Source organism: Pteropus medius, unplaced genomic scaffold (assembly GCF_902729225.1).
Source record: "Pteropus medius unplaced genomic scaffold, Ma_sr-lr_union100, whole genome shotgun sequence".
Lineage (NCBI taxonomy): Eukaryota > Metazoa > Chordata > Mammalia > Chiroptera > Pteropodidae > Pteropus > Pteropus medius.
This window is the reverse complement of record NW_024347791.1, coordinates 16,466,459-16,482,061: the sequence shown is the minus strand read 5'-3', so window position 1 is coordinate 16,482,061 and position 15,603 is coordinate 16,466,459. Positions and strand designations below refer to the sequence as shown.

The 15,603-nt window shown below is 35.9% G+C and overlaps 1 protein-coding gene across 1 annotated transcript in view; it reads left to right on the top strand.

Moving 5' to 3' along the window:
• The window catches only part of CDK14 (cyclin dependent kinase 14), a 503,580-nt gene that overhangs the window by 157,400 nt on the left and 330,577 nt on the right, over positions 1-15,603 (top strand). Inside the window, exon 5 of the mRNA XM_039878136.1 lies at positions 4,489-4,568. Within this exon, the coding sequence (XP_039734070.1) occupies positions 4,489-4,568 (80 nt within the window). The remainder of the gene's footprint in view (positions 1-4,488; positions 4,569-15,603) is intronic.

The following is a 15,603-nucleotide window of genomic DNA, read 5'->3' as shown; positions in this document are numbered from 1 at the left end:
AGAGTAGTAACTTAGAATTTCAAGTCTTTCAGTGCACACTAAAGTTTAAAAAATATATATGCACGAAAGATTGAACATTAGAAAATTCATGATGTTTTTCCAAAGGTAGCTTTTCCAAAACTAGAGCCAGTGCCTTAACATTTTTACTAGACTTTAGAACTGAGTAATTCAGTAGTTGGTGAGTGTCTAGACATGTAGAGAAAAACTAATTAAGAAAAGAGAAAGTTGCAATGACTCTTAGGTTAAAGAGCAATTTGAAAATCAGTATGATTCTTAGCGGGAAACCAACGAAGCAGTTGTTGACGAGGGAGATGCTGATTAGCAGTCCGGGCTCTGATTATTAAAGGATGGTGAGGATTTTGAAACGTGTCTGTTGGGTGCAAAATGGTTAGTTAACACAACATTTATAAATTCTAAAACTTTTAAGGAAATGAAAACTTTATATCTGCATACATGAAAAACAAAGAGACTGCACCTTTAATATGAAAAAAGAAAATAAATATTCAAACCAAACATGAAAGATGTTAAAAGCTTTATAAAAATTTGAGATTTCTGAAATTTTTGAAAGCAATAATTTTTTTAATTGAATAAATTTGATATGTAACATTGCATAAATTTAGTGTGTAGAACATGCTACTTTGATAATCTGTCTGTTGTGATATGTTTGCCGATGAAGTGATATGTATCACGGTACACATGGCATAATTATAGTATAATATTATTGTCTATATTCATTGTACTGTGTAAAACATCTCTATGCCTTGTTTACTACTTGTTACAAGTTTTTACCCTTAAACACCATCACTCTTATCTCCCACCCCTAACCCCCATTCCCTGGTAACCACCATTTTATGCTTTGTGTTTTACAGGTTTAACTTTTTTAGTTTCCACATTTAGATGATGTCATACAGTACTTGTCTTTCTCTGACTCTATCTTGCTTAGCATAATGTGCTCAAGGTCCATCAAGTTCCAAAAAGGAAGGATATCTTCCTTTTTCATGGCTAAATAATATTTTGTTGTGTATGTGTAGCACTTCTTTTTTTTCCAATTCATCCTTTGATGGGTATTAGGGTTATTTCCATATTTAGCTATTGTGAATAATGCTGTGATAAACACGAGAGTGCATACATTTCACCAAAATCCCATTTTCATTTCCTTTGGGTATAATATACCTGGTAGTGGAATTGCTGGATCATATGGTAGATCTATTTTTAATTTTTTGAAGATACTACATATTGTTTTCCATGGTAGGTAGACCAATTTACATTCCTGCCAATAATGTGTAAAGCTTCCCTTTTACCATGTCTTTGCTAGCAACTGTTGTCTCTCGTCTTCTTTATGATGGCCATTCTGACAGATGCGAGGTGGTAGCTCATTGTGGTTTCCCTGATGTGAGGTGATAGGTCATTTGCGTTTCCCTGATGATTAGTGATGCTGAGCAATAATTTTTCTACTTTATTCTTGAATTATCTTGCAGGTATTAGGATGGAAATGTCAGTATAGTAACATTATTAATATTCGTTCAATAAAATAGAGAGTCTACTCTATGCCAGGCAGTTTTAGACACTGGGCATGTAACAGTCAACAAAACAGAAAAAGTTCCTTCACTCCTGGAGCTAATGGTCTAGTATAAATCTTAAGGACACGTTCAGTTTCATATGATGTTATTCATAAAATCTCAATGTCTTTAAATGTTGTGATTATCATAAGAAATTAATACTTAGAGGTTTAATTCATGGAGAAATATACTTCAGAATCAGAATTCCATTGACTTGGATCTTGCTTTCTTATGCCATTATCATAGTAAATATGTTATAAAATTTTTCCATAACAAAAATAATGCACATATGAGATTACTTAAAGGTGTTCCATTTCTAGTTGCATTTGAAGAGTATTGGCTCAGTTGAAGGTTTGTTTCCTTTTAGTGTATTTCAGTACAGTCACAGCTTTGTGGTCTGAGAATGTGTTTTAAGTATATAACCTTCAAAAATATGAATTCCATGTATTTCAGAATTCAGTTCATGGTACATATCAGTTAACGATCTCAAGGGAAATGGAAATGCTTTGTGGGTAGAAGGTTGTGTGTGTTTTTTTAAGGGTGAGGGGAAAATATCAGTAAATGAGGAGAAAATTCCAAGCAATTCCTGGAATCAGTTACCGCCCCCTCGGGGAGCTAGCGATGAGCTCAACTGGGCTGAGAAAAATCTGTGCAGATGTCAGCACTGACTGCATCCCAGCCTCAAGCCCTGCCAAAGGCCTCCCTTAGTCGTAAAGGACAAAGTGAGGAGCATAAGGTACAGTCTCCATTTGAACCCCATGTTGATACTAATGTTCTACCTGCACCTGGGTACCTAGAGCGCAGTGAAGATCAGAAAATTTAAGGTAACGTACTCGGGAGAGGAGAGTTGCAGGGCAGAAAAGCAGCAGGCCTGTCCTCCCAGCTGAACACAAGGAAAATAACCACAACGCACAAGCTCATGTAGATGGCACATTGCAGAGCTTTATAATTAGATATCTTTATTTGATTACTGTAACCAATAATGTATTTCAACAATCAGTTTAGAAATGCCACTGGGATGGTTGAGCTGTGATAAATTTCTTGGCCTTTTGAGTTTCATGTCTGTGACAGTTCTTTGAGTAAAAAACAGACTAAATGGATGTAGTTCTTAAAAAAGAGACATTCAAATTCTTTATTTCAGACTCAGGCACTGGGTTCTCTGGACCACATGAGTTATCCTTTGCGAGTTCCATAACCTTGAAAGATCTTTGGTTGCAATTTAAATTGCAATGAGAAACCACTTTTCATCTATCACATTGGCAAATTCAAGGTTGAAAACGTAGTATAGATGAAGGGGGAATCAGGAGCTCTTATCATTTGCTATAGGAAATGTAAATTAGTACAACCTTTATGCAGGATAATTTCTGAATACTCATCAGAATTAGGATTTAGAAATGTACATATATTTTGATCTTTCAATTCCATTTTTAAGAATTTATCTTACTGACATATTTTTACATGGATGAAATTACATTTCCAAGAATTTATTGCATCATTGTGTTAGTAGCAAAAAATGGGAACATACTAAATGCCTATCGGTAGAGGACTAGGATTAAGTATACTACACTCGTACAGAGGAATACCATGTATTCCTTTCAAAAGCAAGAGACAGTTTTTTATGAATTTATGGAGAAGCCACCAAAGTATGTTAAGTAATAAAAACAATACGTAATGTACTCCATGAAGCATACTACTATTTGTGTGTGCATATGTGTGTATGTGTATATATATATGTGTGTGTCTGTGTGTATATCTGTGTGTATGTCTCTCTGTGTGTATAAGTATGTATGAACAATGGTAAGTGGTGACCTCAAAGGATAGGAGCTGAGTGGCTGAGAAAGGCTGCAGCAAAGATATTAACTTTTCACCAAACACTCTTGTATCTTTTACAGAACTTTTAATGTGTGCATGTTTTACTTATTTTAATTAACAAAATATGCTGCTTGGCCTAGTAAAGATAGAAAGTAGAGCATTTAACTAGAAGACTAATATAGATAGTCATGTCCTTGTTAACAGAATTGACTGGAAAAAAAGTTAGCTGCCTACTGCAATCTCAGTTAGAGCCAATACACATTTAGAATGCGTCTGGAAGAACCATCTGCTTTGGGTAGGCCTGTGTAATCTTGTAATAGTAAAATAGTCATAACTTTTATTTTGATGATATACTGTATTATAAAACACAGTCAGACCAAATATAATTTTAGGGTGCTTCAGTGAAAAAAAAATAGTGAAAAAGGTAGGAATGGGCGATGGAGGTATGGGGGGAAGAGAGAGAGAGAGGCTGAGAGACAGGAGAGATGGAGAGAGAGAGAGTAGAGAGAGAGAGAGAGAGAGAGAGAGAGAGAGAGAGAAAGAGAGAGAGAGAGAGAGAGAGAGAGAGAGAGAGAGAGAGAGAGAAGCAGGGTAGGGAGGGAGAGAGGAAGTAGGGTAGGGAGGGAGAGAGACAGACAGGAAGCCGGAAGATGGAAGACTGGGTGTCAAGTTTTTGTCCTTGGGAATTGAATGATCTCAGTTTAAGACCGAAGAAGACATTTTGGCAAAACAAAGGAGCGATTGGAGAAACTAAGGAAGAGAGTTATTTTGACTGTTTGATTTTTAATTAACTTGAGAATAATTGACAAGCACAGTGATTTTGTTAAGCACTGGTTTCATTCTGGAAGGAACATAGAGTGAATCACAGAAAACTTCATTTAAATCTTGGACTGTGCAAGTGTGAATATTTAAAATGTGAATGTTTAAAGTGTGAGTACTTATGATGATGATATAGAATTCCCAGACTTACTGAAGTTAATCTTGTTGTGGCGGCATAATTGAGTCACTGACATTTTCAGTGCAAAAAAAAATATAAATTATAAGGAAGACGATTGGAACCATAAAAGGAACATATTTTCATGGATTTGCTTCTCATTTTTTCTTTTGTTTCTTCCAGGGTAAATGGCAAGTTGGTAGCCCTGAAGGTGATTAGGCTGCAAGAAGAAGAAGGTACACCTTTTACAGCTATCAGGGAAGGTAGGAATTTTCTCTTGATATCTTTGCTTTTGTGTTTGCATGATGCCTGTAGCTGTTTAAATATTATGCACCTATACTCTATATTATATTTCTCATGGAATGCATAAACTGAAATGTAAAAATTAGTACCTCTTGCAGTCATATCAAGTCATATCAATAAAATAAGACCATCCTGCAGTATACTCAGATGTGGGGAAAAAAATATTGCTGTGTATTATTGATGGCGAGACTATCATTAACTGACTGAGGAACTTTATGTGTCTGATTTTGTTTGCAGAGCTCCTAAGGCACATATGAATCTAGCATTACTCTATATTCATGACTTTTAAAGAAAGTCCTTAAAAATGTGGAGATCATGCTATCTTATTAGTCATTCGTATTTCTTTTTTCTTGATTTCCTTGTTCCTCTTCTTTACTATATTTTCTATTGGTTTTTCTTACTGATTTACACTCTATTTTAGTGTCATTTAGGTTGTAATATTTTCTTCTATTCTGTCATTTTCTAAAAATTCTTTTTACAATGTAGTTGTTACATATGTTTTAAAAAAATTTTGTCAAATAAGATTGCTCTATTTTTTGCTTTATTACTTCCTGCATAGTTTCTCTAATCTAAAAGAATAAGGTATCTTCTTTTATTAGTGGAAACTCCTCAGCTCAGATTCAGAACTTGTAATATTAATAGCTTTACCTCTACTCTATTTTTAAAGGTACAAATTATCTTGACGTAAGACTTCAGTTTATTTTTGCATTGAAAGAACCATATGTACTCGTTCTGCTGATCCATAAGATAAATATCAGTGATTTACTGAACAAGATAAATATCACTGATCCATAAGACAAATATCAGTGATTTACTGAACAAGATAAATATCAGTGATTTACTGAAATAATATTATTACGGTATTGGTTAACTAAATGTAGTCTGTCATTGGTCTGCTTTGTCTTCCACAACTATCATTATGATTTACATTTATTTTTGAGGAGTATTTCTGTTTGTTTTTTTTTTCTCGCCTCTCATTCTCCTTTTTATACCCCTTGAATTTGGTTTCCATTATTCCCATTTAGCTGAAAATGTTCTTGTAAAGTTCATCAATGCCCTCTTACTTGCCAAATCAAGTAGACACCTCTGTGTCTTAATTTACTCATCATTTTAGCAAATTGTACGTGATTGAAACATTATCTTCTGTGACATCGACTTTTCCAGGTAAATAGCTTTTTCTCTTTCTCTTGTACTGGCTTCTTCTATAAGACACAGAGGAGGCCCTCTTTCCTCCAGTCAGCACTCTTTCCATATGATTTTATTTGTTTCATGACTTTAAATAGCAACCATAAGCTGATGACCTACATTGCCTTTCTTTAGCTAAGACCTTGTCTTTGTCTTCATTCTCATATATCCATCTGCCTAACTGGCATTTCCTCTTGAATCCAGTAATATATAAAAAAGATAATATATCACTTCCAAGGGAGGCTTATTCTGGAAATGCAAGGCTGGTTCAACCTTTAAAAATCAATCACTGTATAACAGTCATTTCAAACTTAACATATCCAAATAGAATTCATGGTCCCCCACCATAACTCAAACTGTTTTCTTCTCATTTTAGAAATAGCATCATGCAGTCTTTCTCCTTCCTAAATCTAGCCCATGAATGAGTCCTGTAAATTTTCTAAAAGATATCTCAAATTGTCTACTTTCTTTTACTTTCTTGCCACCCCCAGTCCAGGGTATCATTAGTTCTTGCTTGGACTGTTGTAATAGTTTAATTGTACTCTCCACTTCCTCTTTTATTTTTATACTATCCCTTCTCTACTCTGTAATCACTCTTTTTAAAAACTGAAATCATATAATGTCACTCCTTATTTAAAAGCCTAAGTTTCAAGTACTGTATGATTGGTTTTTCCTCAAACATGCCACAAGACTTCCTATGTCAAGAATTTTACACATGCTTTTCCTCATGGCTGGAAGGCTCTTCCCTGGCTCTTTTTGTATGCTGCATGGCAATTCTAGTGTCATCTTTTCCCAAAAGTTTCCTTTGACCATCATATAGCAGCTAGATGACCACCATCTTACCCTTCTTTACTCACCATGTCATCACTATGTTTATTTCCTTTATAGTTCTTATTGGAATCTGAAATTAATTATTTCCACTCCTCTCTACTAGTGTATAATCTTAGTGAGATCAGAGACTTTGTCTGATTGTTTACTGCTTTATCCTCAACATCTAGCACGGTAATCATAATCTTTATTGAGTGACTTAAGGAAAATCATTGAGCTAGAGTCTATAAATGTGATAGAGTATTAGACAGAGTGTCTCCCCTTAAAGAATTTGCCTTCCAGGTGAGAGACTGAACATGTAGATAATATTTTGAGGAATAATATGAGGTGACATATTGATGTCGAATCATTTCTAAAAAATTGCAAGTTCTAAAGAAATTCCTCCACTGTTATGGGAGGTAAGGTGTCCGCTGGGTCTTGAACGGCACTACACATAAGGGAGGTAAACAGTGAAGAGTAGATTGAGGACAAGTTGCGTTCCAAACAGATATAGAAAAGGATCTGAGACCAGAAGGCTCAATGCCTTTGTCAAGTGTAGTGAATAAGAATATTTAGGTCAGAAGTTCTCAGGTCTGTGTTGTGGGGTGGGGTGTTTATTACTCCATAGGAGGTGTTTTTGTCATCACAATAATTAGATCATGCAATTGGCATTTAGTGGATAGTTGCTAAGCATTCTGCAATATGTTGGACACTTTAATACAGAGGTAGGCAAATTAAAGTCTGAGATCCTCTGCCAGTTTTTGTAAACAAAGTTTTACTTGAACATAGCACTCTCGGTCATTTATGCATTGTCTGTGGCTGCTTTCTTCGAATCAAGTGGTTGCGACAGAATGTGTGGTTTGCAAAACCTAAACTATATACTGTCTGCTCCTTTACAAAGTTTCTCAATCCTCATGTCCCATAAGCTGTTTGAATGTCTGACTGGGCATTCATGCAGGGGAAAATCTTTTTATATTTGTCTTAGGCTGTGACCCAACTATTATGCATATAAATGCAAAGTATGCTCTGCATACATTTAATACATACCATCTTTTCCAGAAATACAACTGCAATGCAAGTCAAAGGAAAATTTTATTTTGTTTTGTTTAAAACTTTGCTAAAATTTGTTCACCGTTTTTGGAAAGTTTTATAACTAGTGACAGTGCTACTTGTGTTAAGTTGTTAATGTAACACTCTCCATCAGTCTGCATTTGTACTGGTTGTGTTCATTCTGGTTCTACATGTAGATGTGAGCACTATTCTTTATTATGTTTTCCAGGTTAGTTGTGCCTGACCGTTTATATATTTAAATACATTATTTTTTGTATATCATTTACATATAGATATATATTTGAATTCTGTGTATAAATATTTGAAATTATGTGTATACACAGATCCTATTATCTGGGAATTTCATTTCATAGTAGTAAAGGCATGTTTATAAAGTATTATATAAAGAAGATATTAGGTCTAATGGGATTGGAAACCACTGGCTGAGATAGAGCAGTGGGTTCCAGTTGAGCTATGTAGAGAGGCAAAGTTAAGAGTGCTGTTGAATTTTATTATGGTAGATCCTGTATGTTAGGCAATAGGAAAGGGGCAGAGATACTGCACCTGGGAGAAGTGGGAAGAAAATGAAACTGGGCAGCAGGCATGCTCCCTAAGCATGTGGGGGTGTGAACTGGAATTAACCATCCAAACCTTGCTGTTGGTACTGATCCAGATTCAAGGTTAAGAGAAAGTTTATAATAATATCATCAGTCTTGTTATGACAGTTGTGTCCATCACTGGAAAGTTCAAGGGACAAAGCAAGTAGGGCCAGCTGAAATTATTGATGATCTGTCTGTTCATACTTAAGTAAATGGTAAGTCTGGAGATAAGCTTAATATTAGCCCGGGATTGAGTTGTGTTGTAGATCGCAGGGCTCTGTTGGTTGGAGCTTGTTCTGTGGGTTAGATGACCTCTCTCAAGACTTTTGAGCTGAGTATATTAGGAAGATAAATATGATATTAAGATATATTAGATAAGGAGGAACCTGGAACCTGATCGATCAGTCATTCAAAGTAATGTAGATTTGAAATTATGAGGTTTTTATTAGAAAGCAGTGACAAAAAATGATGTATAGAGAAAGAATTGTCATAGCTAGGTAAATTATTGGTTATAGATGATTTGAGAGCAGAATATCAATGTTTTGAGTTTGAATTAGTAAAAAAAAAATGTTGCCAGAGAAATAGTTTGTGATCACATGGAGAATTGCTTTCAACACTTTACAGTTTGAAAAGGCTATTATTCAATTTAATATTCACATCAAATTGAAGAGTTGTTTCTATAGAATTTATATTATTTATAGAATCTGTATTATAAATATGCAGTTGAGGCTCAGAGAGGTTATATGACTTGTCCAAGGAGTTAGAACTTGTGCCTAGATTTCTTAGATTTCAAAATAGTGTCATGCTAACTTTTAGGAGTGGTTTATTTGGCTTTTAGGTATTTTGAATTCATGAGACATCTATATGCTATTATCTTGTTGGCGATGTGGGAGTGTGGCTCACAAGAGTTCAGCATAAACAATATTATGCCATATTTAGTGTGATCCTATACAAGTAGAACAAGTATAAGATTTTTGTGGGATAGAACTTTGAGTGAAAACAGGGAGTTAAGTTTCAAGGCAGTGTAGTGAGGTGGAAAGCCCCATGGATATTAGAGTCTGGAAAGCTGAGTTTTGATCCTGACTTTGTTTTTATTACCATATAGTATGAAGCGAGTCAGCTGTATTAGTTTTCTGGGGCCATTGTACCACAGACTGAGTGGTTTAAACAACAGAAATATACTGTCTCATGCTTCTGAAGCTAGAAGTTCAAGGTCAAGGTGTCAGGGCCTTCTTTCTGAAGGCCACGAGGGAAGGATCTGTTTCAAGCCTCTCTCTTTGGCTTATAGATGGCCATCTTCTCCCTGTGTTTTCACATCATCTTCCCTCTGTATCTATGTCCAGATTCCTTGTCTTATAAGAACGCCAGTCATATTGGATCAAGGCTAATGACCGCTCTTTAACTTAATTGCCTCTGAGAAATTCCTGTCTTCAGATATAGTCACATCTGAGGTGCTGGGCTTAGGACTTCAACATCTGAATTTTGGGGGGTACGATTCAGTTCATAACTCCACGTAATGGCTTTGGGCTCAAGTAACCCTACTTAGAACATAAGAGTTGGTTTGTGCCATCTCTGAGAACTATCTACCTCTGCATTGTGGTTTCGATATGCCAAGAAGTCTTTAAACTCAGTTTCAACTGCTCTGGAGATCAGAGAATGTACAAGAATTGTTGAAACCTGGAGGAACTGATCACAAAGTAACATTGCATTTTCTTTTGAATGAAATATTTTGAGGTTTTCCTTATAAAATCTGACTTCTGAGTGATTTTTAATGGATATAAATGACCCTCTAGTAAGAAGAATTAATCTCTGAGTCAGTTTGGGTTATTTGTTCCTTTCTTGCCTTCTCATTCCTGCCTTTAATAATCTTATTTTTCTGCTATTTATGTGTGGAAGCAAAAGCTATCACCACTGCTCATAATCTTTTGCTGTTACTTCTTGGTACACAGTAACTCCTCCGTGTAGCTAGTGGAGGAGCTTGAAATATTTAGGACGAAGGTGGGAGATGCTTGGGATATCTTTATTTTTACAGTTTTACATTGATGAGGTAGTAGCATGGCTTGTTCAGTTGTGATGAAGCACTTTAATTTTAGTTTTCCTCTTTTCTGCTGTTTTGGTTGATTTCCTCATTCACAAAATGTCAACAGCAGGTAAATTTCAAAGTAGGAAAGCGCTATGCACAGTAAAGTAGTTTTCAAGTGGCTGCTTGCCATTTATAAGCTTACTTGGGAATTTAGTTTTTAACATATAATTTTCACCTAAAGTGGAACTACTTGTAAGCAACTCTAATCTTACCTAGATTTATGTCCAAAGATGGACTTTGAATTTTATCTCTTAGAGCTAGAGTGCTTAATGGCTTAATTCAACTTCAGGTGCTTTGAAACTCATTCTGTCTTTGATGGCAGCTTAGAAAAATTAAGTAGCAGTGCTGAGGGCCAGCTTTTCTATTTTAGTTTAAAATCCTTATAGGATATCGTCATGGTTTTCAGTGGTACTGATAAAGAGTCATGAGGTAAGTTTGAAATGGAGTAGATGAAATTTCTTAGGATATCCCAGCTTTAAAACAACTTCAAAATGTGTATGATCTTACTCTGTGATATTATATTCTAGATGTCCAAACATTTTTTCAGCAAAGGTTTTCCCAGACAAGGAATGAAAGTGAGGGAACCAATTGTCTCCTTTGTGGATTCTTGAATATCTAATGGAACAATTTAAAATTATAATAGTAACATTATCAGTGGGCAAGTATGTGCTTACACACTGTACATACACAACCAGGGCCTAGTGTCATTTAATTCTTATGAAACCCTCAAAGGTGTGCGTTTTCATTATTTCTAGTTTAAAGAGAAGACATTTGGACATGTAAAGGTTTAGCCAGTCACCCAAGGTCACAGATAGTGTGCGGTAGAGTTAAAAGTTGAACCTGGGCGTTCGTACTCCAGAGCCCACACTTAAACATTATATTACGATAGATTTTAAGTAGAAAACTATAGTGCACATTTGTTTCATGTGAGATATTACATTATTGCCATTAAATTAAAGTAAGCAAAATTTTTGGGGGGAAAAAAGTAAGGAAAAGTTTATAAAAGTGAAGGCATATTCAATAAAGATAGTGGGACAACATCTATTTAGATAGGACAACGGAGGATTCAAAACAGGAAAGGAAAAATTAGGCTCAGTAGTGTAGCTAAGGTACAGTAGTAAGCATGTAAAAAAAAAAAAAGAATCCTGTAACGGTAAATCGTGCCGTATGGAACTCATCATCCGAATGTATTCTTTTCAATACATGTCTGAGTGGACTCATGTTTTACCCAGCTTTTCTCTGTCTTCCTCTCTCCACTCTTTTTCAGAAACTGAATCTGTTATTTGATTTATTTCTCAGGTTTATTTTCCCCCCACTGTTTATTCTACTTGAATTCTTGGGAAACACTTCAGATTTCTAATAAAAATGGGGTACCCAGGAAGGAAGAGGTAGATAGGAGTTAAAGAGGAAATTAAGAAAGAAAGGCAACAACCTCTTTTATTTGGAAACAGTTGAACTGCTGGAAAATGAATAATTGATCCTTTAATTGTTAATTATGTAATTTTAATTTAATCATATAATTCAGTATTCTAATAGTACAGTAAGTTCAGTATATAAATTATCTGTTATTGATATTATTTTTATAAATTTGAAAAAGTTATGAAATATAAAATAAGGCTGATTTTAATTGCTCCTTCAAAAATTTTGGTGTTTGACTGCTATTTGATTTTCTTAATCACGTTCGTCTTATGTCACAGCCTCTTTATTTTTGTTGTTTTTTTTAACCACACAATTCTTTTTCCTTGTAGCTGTCTGATATAATTGCTTGTTAAGTTGATATGTGAGTTGTATTTCAATTGGTACTTAACCAATCTGAGTTTCATTTTTTGCATTTCATGTTTGGGGTATTGTATTACTTCCCTAGGGCTGCTATAATAAATTACCACAAACTTGGTGGCTTAAAGAACAGAAATTTCTCTCTCAATTCTGGAGGCTTGAAATCCAAAATGAAGGTATCGGCAGGGTGTGGTCCCTCTGAAGGATCTAGGGAAGAATTCTTTCTTGCCTCTTCCTGGCATCCGGTGGCTCCCAGCAATCCTTGGTGTTCCTTGGTTTGTTGCTGCATCATTCCAGTCTTTGTCTCTGACTTCACATAGCCTTCTTCCTGTGTATCTTCTCTTGTTCTTATAGGGACAACAGTTGCTGGATTTATGGCTTCCCTTAATGTAGTATATCTTCATCCTAACTTAGTTAATTATGTATATAAAGACCCTATGTACAAATAAGGTCACACCCTGAGTTTCTGAGTGGTCATGAATTTGGGGGGAGGGGGTACTATTCAACTCACTACAGGCATTTATTCCTTTCTATTTCACAGAGAGATTTATAGGTAATTGTGGATGGGGACCTGCATTGCACCTTGGAAAACTTAGAAGAAAAATGTACTACACGGTGGTTTTGATCACACTCTTCATTGTTTTCTTTTTATTTCGTGCATATATATTAGACAAATGAGTGAATGTATTAGCCTTCTTCAAGGTGATTTGTTCTTCTTTCTGTCTACCTTGGCTCTTTTGTTGTTGTTATGAATTTTTGTTTTTAAAAAAGTATCACTTTCCTGGATGATTGAATACTCATGAACTGTAGGCTTATTTTAAGAGAGATTATTTCTGTCAGGGCAGTGAATATGATCAAGGCATTGATAGTCTGGGGTTGGAAGCAGGGAGAACTGATAGAATGGAGATCCCTAAGGCTACTAGGTAGATGTGAAATGACAAAGGTCTGCTTCCACAATTCTGTATATTGATTGTTGAGACTTCAAACGCATTTACTCAAAGACAGAATGTTGTAAATCACGATTGTGGTCTTATGCTGTTCCACAGGAGTCTTCACCCCTACCCCGCCCCAGGTATGCAGTCAAATAATTACATAGCTCTTACAATCAAATAGAATCGAAATATCTTTATAACATCCTTTCTTTGACAAGATGACTTCTGAATTCCAAATGTCTAGATGCCAAGACACATCTTACCTCTATCACTTTTCTGGTGAGAGAGGGAATCTGCTAAAGAAAAGTCACGTCTTCCATTCCCTCCTTCTTCCCTGACCTGGAATCTCTCTTTTGGGTTCCTGGAAGCTGAATTGTGAAGGCGGGCACACATGGGAATAGGGAATCCAGAAGCATGAACTCTTTCTGTAATAGAACCAGTGCTGGGGATGGGGGAGAGAGGGCTGCCATATGTTCCCCTCTTTATATTCATCAATGTTGTGAATTGTTCTTCATCTTGTAATGATTTCTAAATTAACAAGTCAATTATAAGCACAATTTTTAATGAGCCTTTCCCCTCTGCTAATGCAACATCTGACCTATGCAGTGGGTGACAGGTTAAATTGGGTTTCTTTCAAGGGTCTTTAATAACTCTTTAGGATTCGGTAATCTTATGCTCAGCTTAGACATTTTGGAATTTAACTCTGTTATTGGCAAACGTTTTTTAAGGCACTATTGTGTCATCATTGTTTGAGATATATGAACCCTATATGAGCTAATTTGGGAGCTAAGTCAGATTTTAGAGATTATTTTGTCTAGGGATCTCTCAGTTGCATACTTGGTGGCACTTATACTGCATGTTTGACTTTTGTAGTTGACTTTAACAAGTTGGATGAATGACCAATGACCAATCAGCAAGTTAGTTTCACTTGTGGTTTAGAGCCTGGGCTCTTAAAGCTTGTCTGCCTGATTTTAAATTTGGCTTCTACTCCTGCCTGAGTGTGTGATTTTGAGCAAGTCTGTCGAATTTTTTGTGCCTTTGTTTCCTCATCTGTAAAAGGAGGATGCAAATACTACTAACCTCATGAATTATATTTTTATATTTAATGGAATATTGCATCCATTAAATATAAAAATGAGGCCATAAAATAGAAACAATCAAAGAGTAACTAGGATTTCTTGGAAATAAAAAAATGCATTAACAAGAAAAGAATTCAGGACATTTGGATGGTAATGTCAAGGAAAATTCTCCATAGATCAAAAAGTTGTCATCTCTTATCTCTTTGAGGATAAGCGATATAGTTCCTTTTAACTTTCTTCTGTATTATCTGTTCCATTTTTTCTGCTTGTCTGTTTTGCTTGCTTTCTTATTGGAAGCATCCTTCCGCTGCTTGGAGATCTTGATTGTTAACTCATATTTAGGAGCTGAGACACTAATGTGATTACGGGAATCTGAGTGCTTGTGCAGGGAGTGTTGGTTGGTAGGCGTCATGGTAGGGTGAGGGGAGTGGGTTAACCAGTTTTTTCCCTTATAGCCCCTCAGACATCAGTGTGGGGATCTTTTACTGGAAGAGGCTTAAGTTTCCACAGAAAGGATTTATTTAATCTCCTGCCTAGAGGACTTAAGTTTGCTGCCTACATCATGGGATTGAGTAAGAGACGGGGGTTACAGGGGAGTCTCACCCTTCAACATTTTTATTGAATCTCCTTATTTAGTTCAGATCATGCAGCTAGTGTAGGGGCTAAATGGTATTGAATTATTTAAAGGAAAAAAATGGCGAGGGCCTGTCAAAAGGCTATGGCAGTAGAGAGAGATAGATAAATGTGTTTGGGAGGGACTTAAGAGGAACGCTTGGTGACTTGGTGTTTGACTGGGCATGGAGCTTGATAGAGGTGGAGATATTCAGAATGACTTCCAGGATTCTAGCTAGAGTGATTGGGTAGATAGTAGAGCCAATAATAGGAAAGGGGCTACTGGATGGGGGCGGGCATAGGAAGGGAAAGATAGTAAATTCAATCTGGACGTGTTAAATTTGAGATCTGACATTCATGTGGCAGTTGTTTATATGGTGGTGTGATTGAGATAATAGGTCAGTTGTGCCTATATTGGGGACCTTACTTGGCACTTTCAAGTACATAATCTCATTTAATCTTTCAACATCGTGAGGAAGGTTGATATTATTATCTTCATTTTAGTAATTAAGAAGCTAGGATATGAAGAAATTTTTGTCCCAAGTCACACAGATAATTCAGTGGCAGATGTGTAGCTCAGCATGGGTCTTCTACCCGGTGTCCAGAACAGTGCCTGACACATGATAGCCACTCGATACATATTGAATGTGTGAGAGAATGAATACGTGAGGGAATAAAGTCCAAATTATTTCTTTTTATTCTACTGCACTGCATTACAGTTGACACAGGAACCTATATGATCGAAGTTGTATATAGAGTCTTCTTAGGCTACTAAGAAGCAGAGAGATGAGCACCATGCAGCAAGTAGGGAAAATCTGAGTCTTGACAGAGACTGTGCTACTAGCTATGTGATTATTAGTGAGTCACTTAAC